The sequence below is a fragment of the Megalopta genalis genome, chromosome 14 (assembly GCF_051020955.1).
Source record: "Megalopta genalis isolate 19385.01 chromosome 14, iyMegGena1_principal, whole genome shotgun sequence".
Taxonomy (NCBI): domain Eukaryota; kingdom Metazoa; phylum Arthropoda; class Insecta; order Hymenoptera; family Halictidae; genus Megalopta; species Megalopta genalis.
In genome coordinates, this window is record NC_135026.1 from 5,005,452 (window position 1) to 5,019,887 (window position 14,436).

The 14,436-nt window shown below is 40.7% G+C and overlaps 2 protein-coding genes across 2 annotated transcripts; both read right to left on the minus strand.

Moving 5' to 3' along the window:
* Positions 1-2,424: 2,424 nt before the first annotated feature.
* On the minus strand, positions 2,425-6,167 carry TpnCIIIa (troponin C type IIIa). The gene is made up of 5 exons (XM_033479564.2): positions 6,018-6,167; positions 5,097-5,124; positions 4,865-5,008; positions 4,022-4,273; positions 2,425-2,692 (listed from the first exon to the last, which is right to left on the minus strand). Exons 1-5 carry the CDS (start codon positions 6,018-6,020, stop codon positions 2,658-2,660), a joined length of 462 nt encoding a protein of 153 aa, XP_033335455.1. The 5' UTR covers positions 6,021-6,167; the 3' UTR covers positions 2,425-2,657.
* A 2,509-nt stretch (positions 6,168-8,676) lies between these two features.
* Positions 8,677-14,063, minus strand: TpnCIIIb (troponin C type IIIb). The gene is made up of 4 exons (XM_076526211.1): positions 13,554-14,063; positions 12,531-12,674; positions 10,139-10,393; positions 8,677-10,053 (listed from the first exon to the last, which is right to left on the minus strand). The coding sequence occupies exons 2-4, from the start codon at positions 12,664-12,666 to the stop codon at positions 10,028-10,030; spliced, it is 417 nt and encodes a 138-aa protein (XP_076382326.1). The 5' UTR covers positions 12,667-12,674; positions 13,554-14,063; the 3' UTR covers positions 8,677-10,027.
* Between the last annotated feature and the right edge of the window lie 373 nt (positions 14,064-14,436).

Below are 14,436 nucleotides of genomic sequence, written 5' to 3' on the forward strand. Positions count from 1 at the left end.
ACGAAAAATAATAGGGGAACGATCACTTTAAGATTGTACCAAATAATTTGTTTTGCAGAGACCAGTTTACTGGACACTATTAAACAAAAGTTTGTAAAAGTTGATTAAGAATAGATTATGGCTACACATACAGTTGCACAGCCTCGACGCTTGGCTGTACCTTCGTAATTATAGCATCATTGGATAGCTGAAGTTCTTCGGATTCAAACGAGTCCAAACACGACCGAAATCGAAGTAGTTTTAGCTATATTATATACAGGGTGAACGAAATAACTTGATCGCTTCGAATATCTTATTTGTTTCAACGACAATGCGAAGAAATGTCGAAGTACAGCAGTTCAAGTTCGAAAATGATCGATTATGATCTTAAAATTATCGTTATCTAAATTTCTTTGATCCAACGTGTCATGTGGAAGTCACTGTATTATAAGACACCGGATAGATCTTGCACTCATTCATTAGTTCATAACGATAAAACTATCTACTACCATTAAAAAAACATCGACATTTTTTCTTTTTATCCGAAACAAGTAAAATGTTCAAATTAATCAAGTTATTTTGTACACTCAGTATACAGCTCTTCGATAAACGTGGTCCTATTTCCGTCGTGTTTGGACTCATTTTAATCGTGAGAATCTCAGCTTTCCATCGTCACGCGAATTCAAACATTAAAACAAAAATTATTGAAAATAATAGTTTCTTTCTTGCAGATCTAGATTGTGCACCACTGAACCCGCACAATCAGCGATAATCCAAACTTATTTCTGGAACAAACTTCGTTAATAAAATCATGTGTCTCCGTCTCGGGACTATAATGTAATAGCACAAACTTGCAGCCGAGTGTTCGTTTCGTCTTGGCACGCCGATTTATTGGGAAATTTGGCCGCGGTGTCGATCCGTTGGAACATTAACTTCACGATAAAATCACGCGATGACAGATCGCGTTGAACTTCGCCTGCTTCTATTTTTCGATAACAGATAAATATCCGCGCGTGTGCTTCTCGTATCGCGTCCAAGGCGACCACTCGGGATAATTATAGCGATGCAGCTCCCTGAAACATAAAAATCGCGTGTTTAGTGCACAGAAGTGTTCGACGAGAATGTGAACGACGCATTAAGACACAACGTTTGTAATAAATCTGATCGACGACGTTACTGTCGTGCACAGTTAATTTTTCCTTCCAAGCAACGAATAAACGTACAAGAAAAAAAAATGTCGTCGATAATTGTCGCGTTACCTTTATAATTGCAGCACCAATGGATAGCTGAGAATTTTCTGATTAAAATGAGCCCAAACACGATGCAAATCGGATCAATTTAAGCCGATCTCGCATAATCGGCAATCTACAGGGTGAGTCTAGTGACACGCACGCTGCGGGTAATTGTTAAATTACGCTTATTATGAAAAATTGTTAAATACATAGTCTCAGAGGTGAATGGAGTTCTTCCTGTACGCAAAGAAGCTCCCAAGTGTCGAAGATCAAGTGATTTCAAATTATTCGACGAGTGCGAATTACATGACTCGCCCTGTATAACAATAATCGCTCAACATGGACCGATTTCCGTCGTGTTTGGACTCATTTTAATCGCAAGAATCTCAGCTATCCACTGGTAGCACGCTTGTAAACGTAAGATTAGAATTACCGCGGATAAAAATACTTTTCTTTTCTATCCGGATTTCGTGTCGATTCGATCACTCTATAGACGATCGGAACCGAGAACGCGCGGAACAACGGTGCACAGAGTGACACGAACAGGAGCGGGAGACGATGGAATTAGCATGCAGGTGCACTTTTCGTAAGAGTGAACGGAAAATTAAGCTCGTGCTTGTAGACGGGACGTGAACGGGCGGCTGCCAAGAATGCTGACATTCGTTAGCCCAAGCACGCGCTGAGAAAACATTTTCTTAATTATTATTTATCGCTCTGTTTATTATTATACCCGGGGGCTCCATGTAAATGGTCCATTAACCGTTTACGAGCCGTTAAAGTCGCGATTAATCAGCCGTGAGCTCGCGGTTGCGAAAACCGTGTAAAATTATCTCCTATGTACACCGATCCATCATCGAACAAAACTTATTGTTCGAACGATGAATTCGACGATCGATTCTCCTCGGGAGATGTTATCCTTCATTTTTATCGACTAAAACGACAGAAAGGAACCAGGCTGGTCGCCTCAAGGATTTCCAGATTCGAAGCACACTTTCTTCCCGTCGCGCCTCGGACACTGTTCGCCGCTCACGTGGCCGTGCAGCCGGTTGCAGTCGCCCAGGGGCCGATCGATACTGCAAACAGCCCGAGGCGGCCAGATGGCTCGGCTTCTGCACCGAGCAGCGCCGGGGTCTCGCAGGGTTAAAGGATAGAAACGCGCCGTGTATTTTCACGCGCGGTCGTCTCGCGTCGATTCAATCAAGTAAACACGCCGTTTCAGTGTTGGTAGGAGTCTTTTTATTGAACCTCATTTTTCTCGTCCCGGGCACACGGGGCTCCGAGACGCTCGCCGGCCGACCGAGAGAGTTGCGCTCTAGTTTTCACAGCAATCGACCGGTGTGCGTTTATCGTTTCCTTTGGAATTCGGCGAGAGACGGAAAGCTTCGAAGGACGATCGCGTGAAGTGTCGCCGAGCTTCAATCGTAGTCCGGATTGTCCTCTTGATTATTAGTCGTCGCCGCCGGTCATCACTTCCATGAACTCTGGAACAGCGCGAAACGACATTGAAAATTTTTCTGTGCGACGCGTGAAAATGTTCGTCGTGTTTTATGATATTAATTTGTAATGATTAATGATTAATTCATTATATTTCTATGATAATCGTACTGTTGAAACAATAATAATTATCTATGATAATATTGCTACCACTGATAGTAATTATTTATAATAATATTAGTAATAATTATTATCGTTATCTATAACAGTATTACTAATAATATTAATAATAATATTAATGGTTATTATTGCTACGATATATTATAAATGAAATTAATTCTTTAAGAGAATTCAATCTCTTAAATCTCTTTTTTTATATGTAGAAAATTGTGTAAAAATGTAAAAATTTTATATGTAAACATTGTAAAATTGTGAGGTACGTTTTATAGGATTATTTCTGGAGAGTATTAATTCATGAAGAAAAAGTAAAATTAATTCTCTAGTAACAAAACACAATTGGACAATAACAAAATATTATATGTAAGTAAAACGTACTAATATCTTCAATTAAGGGTAAAGAACAATACACAAAAATATTAAATACGTTTTATAGAAGACTATTATGGGGGGGGGTATTATAAAAAATAATTAAATAAAAACAATTGTTCTCTAATAAAATATAATCTGACACAAACAAGGTATCTAAACAGAAGATACTATTGTCGTTAGTAACGTATAAAAAAATCAAAGCATAACATAAAAAAATAAAGTTCGTTTAATAAATAATTATTAGAGGAAGGATGGTTATAAAATTAATGGAATTTCTAAGATGAAAGTAGTGTGTTTCGAAAGGAATTCCGAGAAGCTATCTTCCACGAAAGAACCAGGAAGTATCTTGGAATTTAGCCTGAGCAGTATATCATACACACCATGAGAAGAGACGTTCAATAATAAACGAGGAAACGGAACGATTATCAGGTGGTGGTAATCGAGCCCGGTTTATAAATAGATAGAGGTCCAGGTATGGACGACCGCCTCGAGGTGCGTCGCAGCCGGAAGCGAGCAGCGAGAGCGGCGCGCACTGGCCGATATGTTGGTTCTCCGAGAACCCCGGACACGACAAGCGTTAATATTAATTAAGGAACTGATAGATTCTTGGCAAGCCGGTGTCCGCGGCCGTGTTCCCTGTAATTTTCATCGTGCAATACCAGAGAGACACCCGCGCGCGATCTGGCGTTAGTTGTTGTTGGCATAACGCGGTCTGCCACGGTAATTAATGCGGTCGTCACGTGTCATGGAAATTCTAGCCTGGGCTTTTTGCTCGACGACCCCTCCCCCCCCCCTCTCTCTCTCTTCTCTTCTCTTTGGGAGCTTACCGTCGAAGTCAAGCGTCCCGGAGCCGTCAGCGTCAATCTCCTCGATCATCATGTCGAGCTCCTGCGGCGTCAGTTTGTCGTCCAGCTCGTGTAGAATGTCACGGAACACGGCCGTCGTGATGTAGCCGTTCCCTTCTTTGTCATACAATCGGAAAGCTTCTCGCAATTCCTGCTGCATCGCCTCGGCGTCCTCCTCCACCAAGAATCTCGCAGCCAGCGTGCAGAACTCCTCGAACTCCAGCAAACCGGATCCTGAGAAATCGAAGAAAATTTTCGAAACTCTTAAACTTTTTTTTTAGAACGGGGATTCGAAAGTTGTTTTTGTACCCGTCACTCGATTTTTTTTCTTTTTAACGACTCTCCCCCCTTCTTTTGTCGTACTTTAATAACTCTACTAGTCACAGACTTCGTTGCAGAGATTATGGAATGAATGTTGTTTTTTCCGTTTCTTTAAGGAAAGAAACGATATCAAATTCTATTTTCTTGTCACCAATATATTCAAGAGATATTTCTCTTTCTTTTTCTTCTAAGAAATTACTGCGCGGTCGGAAAAGTGTATAGAAGGAGAAAATTAGTCTTCGCGAATAAAGGGTGGGAGGGGGCGGGATTCGAAACCTGGTCTCCCGCGTGCGGAGCCGCCGCCTTAACCGACTGAGCCATCCCGGCCGCCCGACGACTCAGTCTCGCTTAGTCCTTATAACGTACACTCCTCGGTTTCCTCGACTCCTACTGAGCTCCGGTTCGACAGCGACGGTCGGTGGCCGTCTCGCTCAGTTTTTCGATGAACAGACGATTTTTTAGTTTCACCGGGGAATGGTTTGTTCAACGAATGCTCGTAATTACCATCTTCGTCGACTTCCTGAATGATCTCTTTCAGTGTCTTCTCGCTGAGCTCGTAGCCCAACATGGTCAATATCGTTCCCACCATGTCTGTGCCGATGCTGCCTTTCTTGTCGTGGTCGAACGCATCGAAGGCTTTCTTCAGCACTGTAATTAAGAAAAACAACGCCGATTAACGTTCGCGACGAGCTGCGACGACCAGTTACGTTTATAGAAGAAACTAAGGATTACGTACGAGCGATTTGGTCCTTGGTCAGATCATCCTGAAAGGATCAGAGGATCAGTATACTTTCATGGAAATATTTGGTTAGGAAGAATTTTTGTGTCGTAAGTTTGTGTCAAGTTTTTCAAAATTGTAGTAAAATTGTAGTTGACGATTTGACCTGAAAATTTCTGCAACTATTTTAAATGAAATTGCAGATGTCGCGAAGTTAATTATTAGTTTTGCAAGAATTTTTTTAAACGCTCTATGTCTCGCCAAATAAATATCAATATTTCTGCAACAATTTTAGAATAAAATTTCAGGTATCAGAAAAATAATTTCAAAACTTCTGCAACAATTTTTAAATAAAATTCGAGGTATCATAAAATCGATCTCAAAACTTTTGAAACAATTTTAAATAACATTCCAGGCATCAAAAAATTAATTTTAAAACTTTTCGGATGACCATAAATATTTCACAATTTTTATGATAAAACTTTTGCAACAATTTTCAATAAAGTTTATGACAGATTTAATCTTAACAATTAATTAAAACTTTTTTAATAAAATTCCACGTGTCACGTGCTTGATCTTAAAAAATTTGCAACGATGTTTTCAAAAAATTCCATACACCACAAAACAGATCTTGATATATTAGCAACAATTTCAAATAAAATTCCAGATATCAGAAATTGAATTTCGAAACACTTGCAACAATTTCAAATAAAATTCCAGATATTATAAAATTGAATTTCGAAACACATGCAACAATTTCAGATAAAATTCCAGGAAGTTGAATTCCGAAAGATTTCCAAGAATTTCAAATGAAGTTTCAGGTATCGCGAAACTGATCTCGAAACTTTCGCATCTACATTGGATAAAATTCCTGGTATCGCGAGAACGAATTAGCGAGAAATAGCAACGCGGTTCTAACAGGCGCGGCTGATAACGCACCATGGCGATGCAGTTGCAAGATGTTCAACGAAGAGTGAAGTGTTAACACGCGAGATCGTCGACGTCTTATCCGGGTATGCACAAGATTCTGGCTGTGTGCTTCTGTTTTATGTGGACATAACGATGATGTTCTGGCACGTGATTGACCGCGTATAATATCTACGTAGCGATCTCTAGCGGTTTTCAAAATTCATCGAGGACACTCCCCACTCGCGGTTTCCACGGAACAGGAGCTTCGCCGATTGTGTGAATTCCGAGGCAACGTACTCGATTTTGTAACTCTTCCTGTTGGCATCTTCATCTCTCCTCACCGTTTCCCGCAGTCTCATGCCGTTTGAAACAACGGATTACGAACTGGAGATTTTTGCAGAAATTTTCGATTTTACATCTCGGATTTTAATTGGACTTAAATTTCTTCTTTTTTTAAACGATGCAAGCTCGTATTCTTTTTAGTGTTTTATTAATATTTCTTGAAAGCTTAGTATATCTTTGAAGCTCGTTACTTTCTCGAAAGCTTATTATTTTTTTCCGAAGCTTATTATTTTATTGAAAGCTCATTGTTTCGTTTTGTTTTTGAAAACTTTATTTTATTGAAAGCTTAATATTTTAATAAAAGCTTATTGGTCTGTTCCAAGCTTATTGTTTTATTGAAAGCTCATTGTTTTATTGAAAGCTTATAATTTTATTCGAAACTTATTATTTTATTCGAAGCTTATTATTGGTTTTAAAGCTCACTATTATATTGAAAGCTTACGATCTTATTGAAAGCTCACTATTATATTGAAAGCTTACTATTTTATGGAAAGCTCATTGTTTTTTAAAAGCTTATTATTGTACTCGGAACTTAGTATTGCAAACACATTACATTAATGGAAGCTTCTTATTTGATTGAAAACTCATTATTATATTGAAAGCTCACTATTTCATTTAAAGCATACTATTTTATTGAAAGCTCACTATTTCATTTAAAGCATACTATTTTATTGAAAGCTTAATATTTTATTCGGAGCTTATTATTTGATTGAAAGCTCGCTATTATATTGAAAGCTTGCCAATTTATTGAAAGCACATTATTTTATTTTAAGCTTATTATCATATTCGTAACTTATTATATTATTGCAAGCACATTAAATGATTGAAAGCTTCTTATTTGATTGAAAGCTCTGATTATTACGTTGAAAGCTTGCTATTTCATTGAAAACTTGTTATTTTACCGAAAGCTCATTATTTTATAAAAAGTTGATGATTTCATTGAAAGCTTATTATTTCATAAAAAAATCATTGTTTTCTTGAAAGCTCATTGTTTGATTAAAAATCAGAAGTTGAGTTTTCATTCATAAAACTGGAATGGTCGTTAGAGCAGACCTTGCGCACAGTGAGCAGGTACCTTTATGAGAACCTAAACATCTCCCACGCTCCAATCACGGGGTGTTTCTGCACCGAATATATCGTTGGGACAATTATCGGAAAATTACACCGTGGAATCTGGACGCATAATTGCCGAAACAATTGCTCGGCGAAGTAGCTTTGTTTCGCAAGCGTGACGGCGCAGTGGCCTGCAGCTTCCGCGACGGATCGAGAATAGATGATTCACTTGGTCACGTGTGGCGGTGAAAAAGCGGCGGTGACAATGGGCGACGAGTTAGTTGGCTCCGATCCGGACGTCTGCTGAGGTAGTATTCGGCAGAATTTCGGCGTAATAACCGTGCCCGATATATTCGATCGAATCCGTCTAATTATAAGCTCGATAAAGCCTAGCTTCGACAATTCTATTCCGTGGACGGCGAGCGCTCGGATCACAACGGATTATTAGCGCCTCGGCGGTTACAGCTGTTCGGCTGACAAGACTCGATTGCAGCGCGGACCGAACGCCGCGGTTTTAACCGTGTTTACACTAATTGTAACATTGAACTACACACGGCGACGATCATTTGTAAAACGTTGACGCCTTTTTCAGCCGTGCGCCGCGCGAGATATGCCGGTCAAATAAATCGGCAATTAATTGCGGCCGCTTCGGAACGAGTTATTATCCGGGGAACACGTTCGCCGTGACCAAAATTATTTTAGCGTTGTTGCGAAGTTCAAGGTCAGACACGAGGAGACACGGTCGTTGCGAAGTCAATATTATATATTGTTATTTAAAAGATCGACGCGGCTGCGATTGTTTGCAACAAGAGTTTTCTTCCTCTGATTTTATGCGTTATTAAAATTTTTAGATCGCCAATTTTTTTTTAGAAAAATCAGCGTAGAAGTCAAAGTTGCAAAAAGTTGCAATTATACGTTAGATGTATATGTTAACAATGGTGCACGCTTTCATATAAACGATGTCCGATGTCCGTCACTTTTAAACAATCTTTGCATAAACTTTTTCAGAGTTCGAAAATATTCACGAAATGCAATTTTTATGCATGCAAACGTGTTGCACGTATTGCGTTTGACATTCTGTCGGGCATAATGAGAATAACTAATTTATAAATAAATAATAAGAATAAACAATTTATACGAGTTGACAAGTAGACTTCTCGCTGCAAATTCACCGTTTACCAAGAGCACCGTGTTATCACGGTCAAACATCGTTTCAACTTTCTACAGTGCAAACGACATAATCGTCGGAGAAAAGAGGAGGAGGGAGGGCAGAAATAAGCGGTACAAATTATAATACATTGCATCCGATTTACGTGTCTTTAATGCACCGTTGGTGTTTTATTAGCAACGGTTCCAAACATGGTTACACAATTTACAGATATCCTAGATAGAAAAGACAGTCCACGGGGAAAGCGACGCACAACAGATTCCTTATGCAATTTTTTTTTCTTTCGTTCGCCCGTTTATTCCTTTAATTTCACTTTACTTTCACGTCGGCGTAAGCCGCGGTTTGATCGGGTTTGCTTCACGAGTATTATCACTTTCGATTAGGCGGCGCGATTCACGGGCAAAGTACGAGGTTCCAGGATTCGGGACACCATTTTCTCTGATTCGAGAGAGAGAGGGAGAAACGGCACGCGAAAATCTGGCGAGACGTCGCGACACCGTCGGTGAACGTCGATTCGTATTCGTCGATACGAACCAGTCACCGAAGTCGCGCGATGGTACTGTTTATCAAAATGTTGGCCAAAATTCGTAATTCGCTGCGATTTTGATGAAAATCCGTATTCTCGAGGTTATGTCACGATTGAAGTGAATGCTAACAATTGAGAAATTGAAAACTTCAAATTTCAAGTTCGATATGCATTTTGGCCAGTGTTTTGCCAAAAGCGACCACTGAGAACACAATGGTCCCTTTTTTCGAATAGCTGGACAAAATTGATAAGTTCGTACAACTTTATTGGAAATTGTTATTCTTATATTTTCGACGTAAAAGAAAGTAACTGTAAAAATTATACAACAATAATCTTGTAGAAAAGGAAACAATAATTATCAGAATTAAAATCAATGTTAACAATTGAAGAAATTGAGAATTATAATTTCCAGGTAGACGTGTATTTTGGCCAGCGTATTGCGAAAAGGGACCGCTGGGAACACAGTGGTCCCATTTCTCAAATAGCTGGCCAAAATTGAAATTTCCTTACATTTCCCGAAATTTTCTTAACATTCACCAAAAATGTTCTAATATTTTTCTGCAGTTTGCTGCATCCGAGTATGTCACAGGTTTTTTGTCTCCGCTTTGTCCGGATTTTGACCAACTTTTTCCGAAAGGCCGGGCACCGCGCGTCGCCGCCAGCGTCCCGGCGCTGCGGTGCCGGTTAATTCCGGCGCCGTTCGAAATACATTTTAGCCGATTGTGACTCCGAAAGCGGCGGTCGCCGGCAGAAATACTTGCTCAGCTATACAGAGAGAGAGACGCGGACGGGCATCACCTGCGAACCTTTAACTTCATACTTTGCCAACGGCCACGTGCACCGCCGATAAATCCCAGTCTCCACGTGTAGGAGAAACAGGCGTGCCCCGTGCTCGTGGACGTGGCCGACACGAGGGACGGCGCGCAGTTCTCCGTGCCAAAAGTCGATCGTTTAGCCTGTCATGACCTCCATGAATTCTGCAACAGAGTCGGTCGGTTTCGCGTTCAGATTGTAAATGGATCCGGCCCGGAGGACGAAGAGATCCACCGTCTCTGTACTTACCTTCGAAATCCAGGGTGCCAGACCCGTCCGTGTCCACCTCCTCGATGATCATGTCGAGCTCCTCGGGCGACAACGCGTCATCCAGCTCGTGCAGGATATCCCGGAACACGTCCGTGGTGATGTAACCGTTCCCCTCCTTGTCGTACAACCGGAACGCCTCTCTTAACTCTTGCTGCATCGCCTCGGTGTCCGTGTCCTCCTCCATGAACCGGGAGGCCAGGCTGCAGAAGTCTTGGAAGTTCATCTCGCCGGAGCCTGGGCAACGTTTTCTTGCTCATTTCGGTTTAACCGTGACCGGGATCGGACGAGTCGGGGAATTTGAGGGTCGGGCGATTGGACGATCAGTATTCTGATTGAATCAGGGTTAAATAATTGCAGAGTCAGAGAATTAGACGTTCATATATGCAGACAGAATGTATAGATATGCAGCCAGGTAATTATTAGTCGATCAGACACGTGGGTAATAGGAGAATCAGACAGTCAGATAATTCGAGAGTCGGGCAATTGGACGATCAGACACTGTGACAGTATTTGGGTCGGGCAATTAGACATTCAGATATGCAGACAGTAAGGGAGTTAGGTAATTATTAGTTGATCAGACACGTGGATAATTGGAGAATCAGACAATCAGAGAGTCGGGCAATTGGACGATCAGACACTCTGACAATGATGGAATCAGGGAACGAGAGAACTACGAGGTAAAACAATCACAGGGTCAGATAATTAGACATTCAAATGTGCACACAATAAGGGGGTCAGATAATCAGTCGATCAGACAAATAGATAATAAGAGAATTAGACACACACACACACACACACACGCGCGCGCGCGCGCAGTCAGATCGTCAAAGTATTCAGTCAATCAAAGAGTCAGGTAACTAGATGTTCAGAGAGATATATGCATAGACAGTAAGAGAGCCAGGTAATTAGTCGATCAGACATACGGATAATAAGAAAATTAGATCGTCAGACAATCAGAAAGTTCAGGCAATCAGTGGTTTAGGCAATTAGACGCTCAGACACACGATAAGAGAATCAGTCAATATACATTCAGACACAAGATAGTAAGATAATCAGATAACTAATTAAGCGGGCACACAGATAATCAGAGAATTAGACAGTCAGACAAACAGCCCAGTCAGGTAATTAGACAGTCAGACAGGCAGACGATAAGAGAGAACCAGAGGATCTTACAAATAAGAAATCAAACTATCAAAGGATCAGAGTGCCAGACAATAAGAGAATCTCATAATTGGTCAAAGAATCAGACAATCAGAGAATTAGGCAATGAGAGAATCAGCGAGTCACGCAGTCGAACATACAAAAGCAGTAACAGAATCAGGCAATCATACAATCAGAGAGTCAAATAATCAGACAATTAGTCAGTAAATCAGTAAATCAGAGAGTCAAGTAATCCAGACAATTAGTCAGTAAATCAGTAAATCAAAGAGTCAAGTAATCAGACAATTATTCAGTAAAGCAGTAAATCAGAGAGTCAAGTAATCCAGACAATTAGTCAGTAAATCAGTAAATCAAAGAGTCAAGTAATCCAGACAATTAGTCAGTAAATCAGTAAATCAAAGAGTCAAGTAATCAGACAATTAGTCAGTAAATCAGTAAATCAGAGAGTCAAGTAATCAATTAGTCAGTAAATCAGTAAATCAGTAAATCAGTAAATCAGTAAATCAGTAAATCAGTAAATCAGTAAATCAGTAAACCGGTAAACCAGTGACTCGGAAAATCGATAAATCAGTAAGTTAGAGGATCTGTTGAATGTCCGTCCGCAACTATCTACCGCAGCATGACTGCAACGTTTCAGTGATCATTAAAATCGCAAAGCACGATGCCAATTTAAGTAACGAGCGAGCACACGGAACCCGTGAATCGCTATGATTCTCATGTTTTTATTTTCAATTTACCTCGAACACGAACACTAATAGAATAAACACTGTCACGGCGCACGCTATTAATTAGTGTTTAATAAGCAACGCGTCTTAGAGAATTCGTATACCGTTTTCTTTTTCTTCACGCTTTCCTTCTCTAATAACGATACTATCTCGCGTACTTTCTTGTTTTCTCGGTTTCGTAACGAGAACAATTACGGTTACTGTAATTATTGAATTATCCAAGTTACACCGACTTCACGCCGGCAACAGTGTTGTCCCGTCGGCCGTGTGCAGTAGGAGAAAAAAAAAGAAAGAAAGAAACGCGTGACAGCAACGATGGAAGCGGAGAGAAAACCGCTCGCTTGCGGAACGAAAAGTATTATAATTGCCGAGCGCCGCGGTAACCGCCAGGAAATCGCCACGCCGTGTAATTGTAGCCGCGTTTCGAATATTATCGTCTTCTTGCCGCTCGGCGAAACCGTCCAGGAATCTTTCGATACACTTACCGAACGTATCGTATTCGCCGATCACCGAGTTCAGCTGCTCGGACGGGATCTTCATGCCCATCATTCCCAGAATGGTGCCGACCATGTCGTTGTGGATCATCTCCTTCTTATCGGGATCGAACGCGTCGAAGCCCATCTTGAGCTCTGCACCGGAACAATCAGTTGAAAAACTCGTCTCGTTTATCAACTTCGAAAGAATCATTTATCACCGAAATTTTAATATCAGACAACTTAAGAACTCGTTCCTTTTTTTAATTGGCAATGTCAAGCTACAGAGTGAAAGTTGTCTCGCCGCGGAAGAAACGTCGAAAATTCGACTTTCATTTTTTTTCACATTGGCGCACCATTGCGAAAAATCTGCAAAAATTTGACAACGTTGCCTACGATTGTATCCTTCGACGGAATTAAAATGGCGGTGGTACATTTTTTTGTTTTTTGAGAGATCTGCAATTTTTTGGCTTTCTTTTGTTTCTCTATTTCTTTGTAACCACAGGACACAACCGAAAAATCTGAAAAAATTCTGTCAAGCGCGACTCGTGATCCAAAAAGTGCCAGATTTTTTCGAAATGTTTAGACAGAATTAAAATAGTGTGATGGCAACATTTCTTTTACCGAGAGATCTGCAATTTTTAGACTTTCTTTCGCTTTTATTATTTTTTGCAACCACGGCTCGCTACCGAAAAATCTGAAAAAATTCAGCAACATGCGACTCGTGATCCAAAGTAGGCCAGATTTTTTTCGAAACCCTTTGACAGAATTAAAATTGCAATGCAACATTTTTTGCTTTCAAGATATTTGCTCTTTGTCGCGTTTCCTCTGCTTTCGTATTTTTTTGCAACCACAGCTCGCTACCGAAAAATCTGAAAAAATTCAGCAACATGCGACTAGTGATCCGAAATAGGCCAGATTTTTTTCGAAACTTTTGAAGATTGGAAACCGACTTCCCCGCCGCCGGTGTAATACGCGTCAAGCAAAACGATGAGTGCAGATTCAGCTAGCACTGATATAAATCGAGTAACTTACGCGCAATCTGGTCCTTGCTAAGCTGGATGTCCTCCTACAAAAGACAAGGAAAAATAGCCTTAGTGTTGGTCCACAAGCAACTACGAAAACGTCACTTTAAAAACAAAAACGAACGCGAAAATCTCGACGCGTTCTGATCGAGCGCTTTCGATTGCGAACGGGTCAGCTGAAACGCGAAAAATCGTCGTGAAACCGGCCGTGAAATAACAATATCGGAGCGGAACGACCGAATGAAAACGGCGAGTCCCGCAGTTCGCACTGGATGCTGATAATTACCATGACGATAGGGGCTTTTCGAGGGAATCACGGTATCAGCGAGGTAAACGATCGAGCGTTACGCCTTTCGGAGCAATCACGTATGAACAAGTTACTGTACCGATGAAAATGTCACACTGAGCCTTAGTAAACTAATTAGTAGTGCCGCTGGGACGCAGCCCCGCATTCTTATTAGCGTCGGCAGATAATCACCAATCATCTCGCGGCCCGAAGGCACTATAAAAAGATTCTTAATCTGGACCCTTTCATGGTACAGTTCTTTGCGAAACGTTCCATTGTCGCAACAATTGAATCACTGATACACCGCCCCGATGACGTATCGATCGGCTATTGTCTCTTATTGCGCCTCTCCAAACGCGCCGCTGCGCGCCGTCGATCAGATAAATCGCTATCCCGACTCCTAATCCAACGGAGCCGCTTTCCTTTTTTTTACTGCAAGTCACTCTCGGTCCGCTGTTCAATTTATCAGAGAATTTTTTGAAAAATTTGTACTAAAATTTGTACTTCATTATTTATTTAGATTTGAAAGTAATACATTATAATTTTCTAATGTTATAATGTCACGCAGCTTAAATTTTCAATTTTAATTGAATTGAATGAATGCGTT

What these genes read in the sequence shown, in the direction of transcription:
- TpnCIIIb (XM_076526211.1), bottom strand. Translation starts at nt 12,666, where the DNA reads ATGGGCTTCGACGCGTTCGATCCCGATAAGAAGGAGATGATCCACAAC. An exon ending in CGGCGAATACGATACGTTCG is followed by an intron (nt 10,394 to 12,530) that starts GTAAGTGTATCG and finishes AACGTTGCCCAG; the next exon opens with GCTCCGGCGAGATGAACTTC. An exon ending in TGGCACCCTGGATTTCGAAG is followed by an intron (nt 10,054 to 10,138) that starts GTAAGTACAGAG and finishes ACTCTGTTGCAG; the next exon opens with AATTCATGGAGGTCATGACA.
- TpnCIIIa (XM_033479564.2), bottom strand. An exon ending in GACCAAGGACCAAATCGCTC is followed by an intron (nt 5,009 to 5,096) that starts GTACGTAATCCT and finishes TCTTAATTACAG; the next exon opens with TGCTGAAGAAAGCCTTCGAT. An exon ending in CGGGACGCTTGACTTCGACG is followed by an intron (nt 2,693 to 4,021) that starts GTAAGCTCCCAA and finishes GCGCTGTTCCAG; the next exon opens with AGTTCATGGAAGTGATGACC.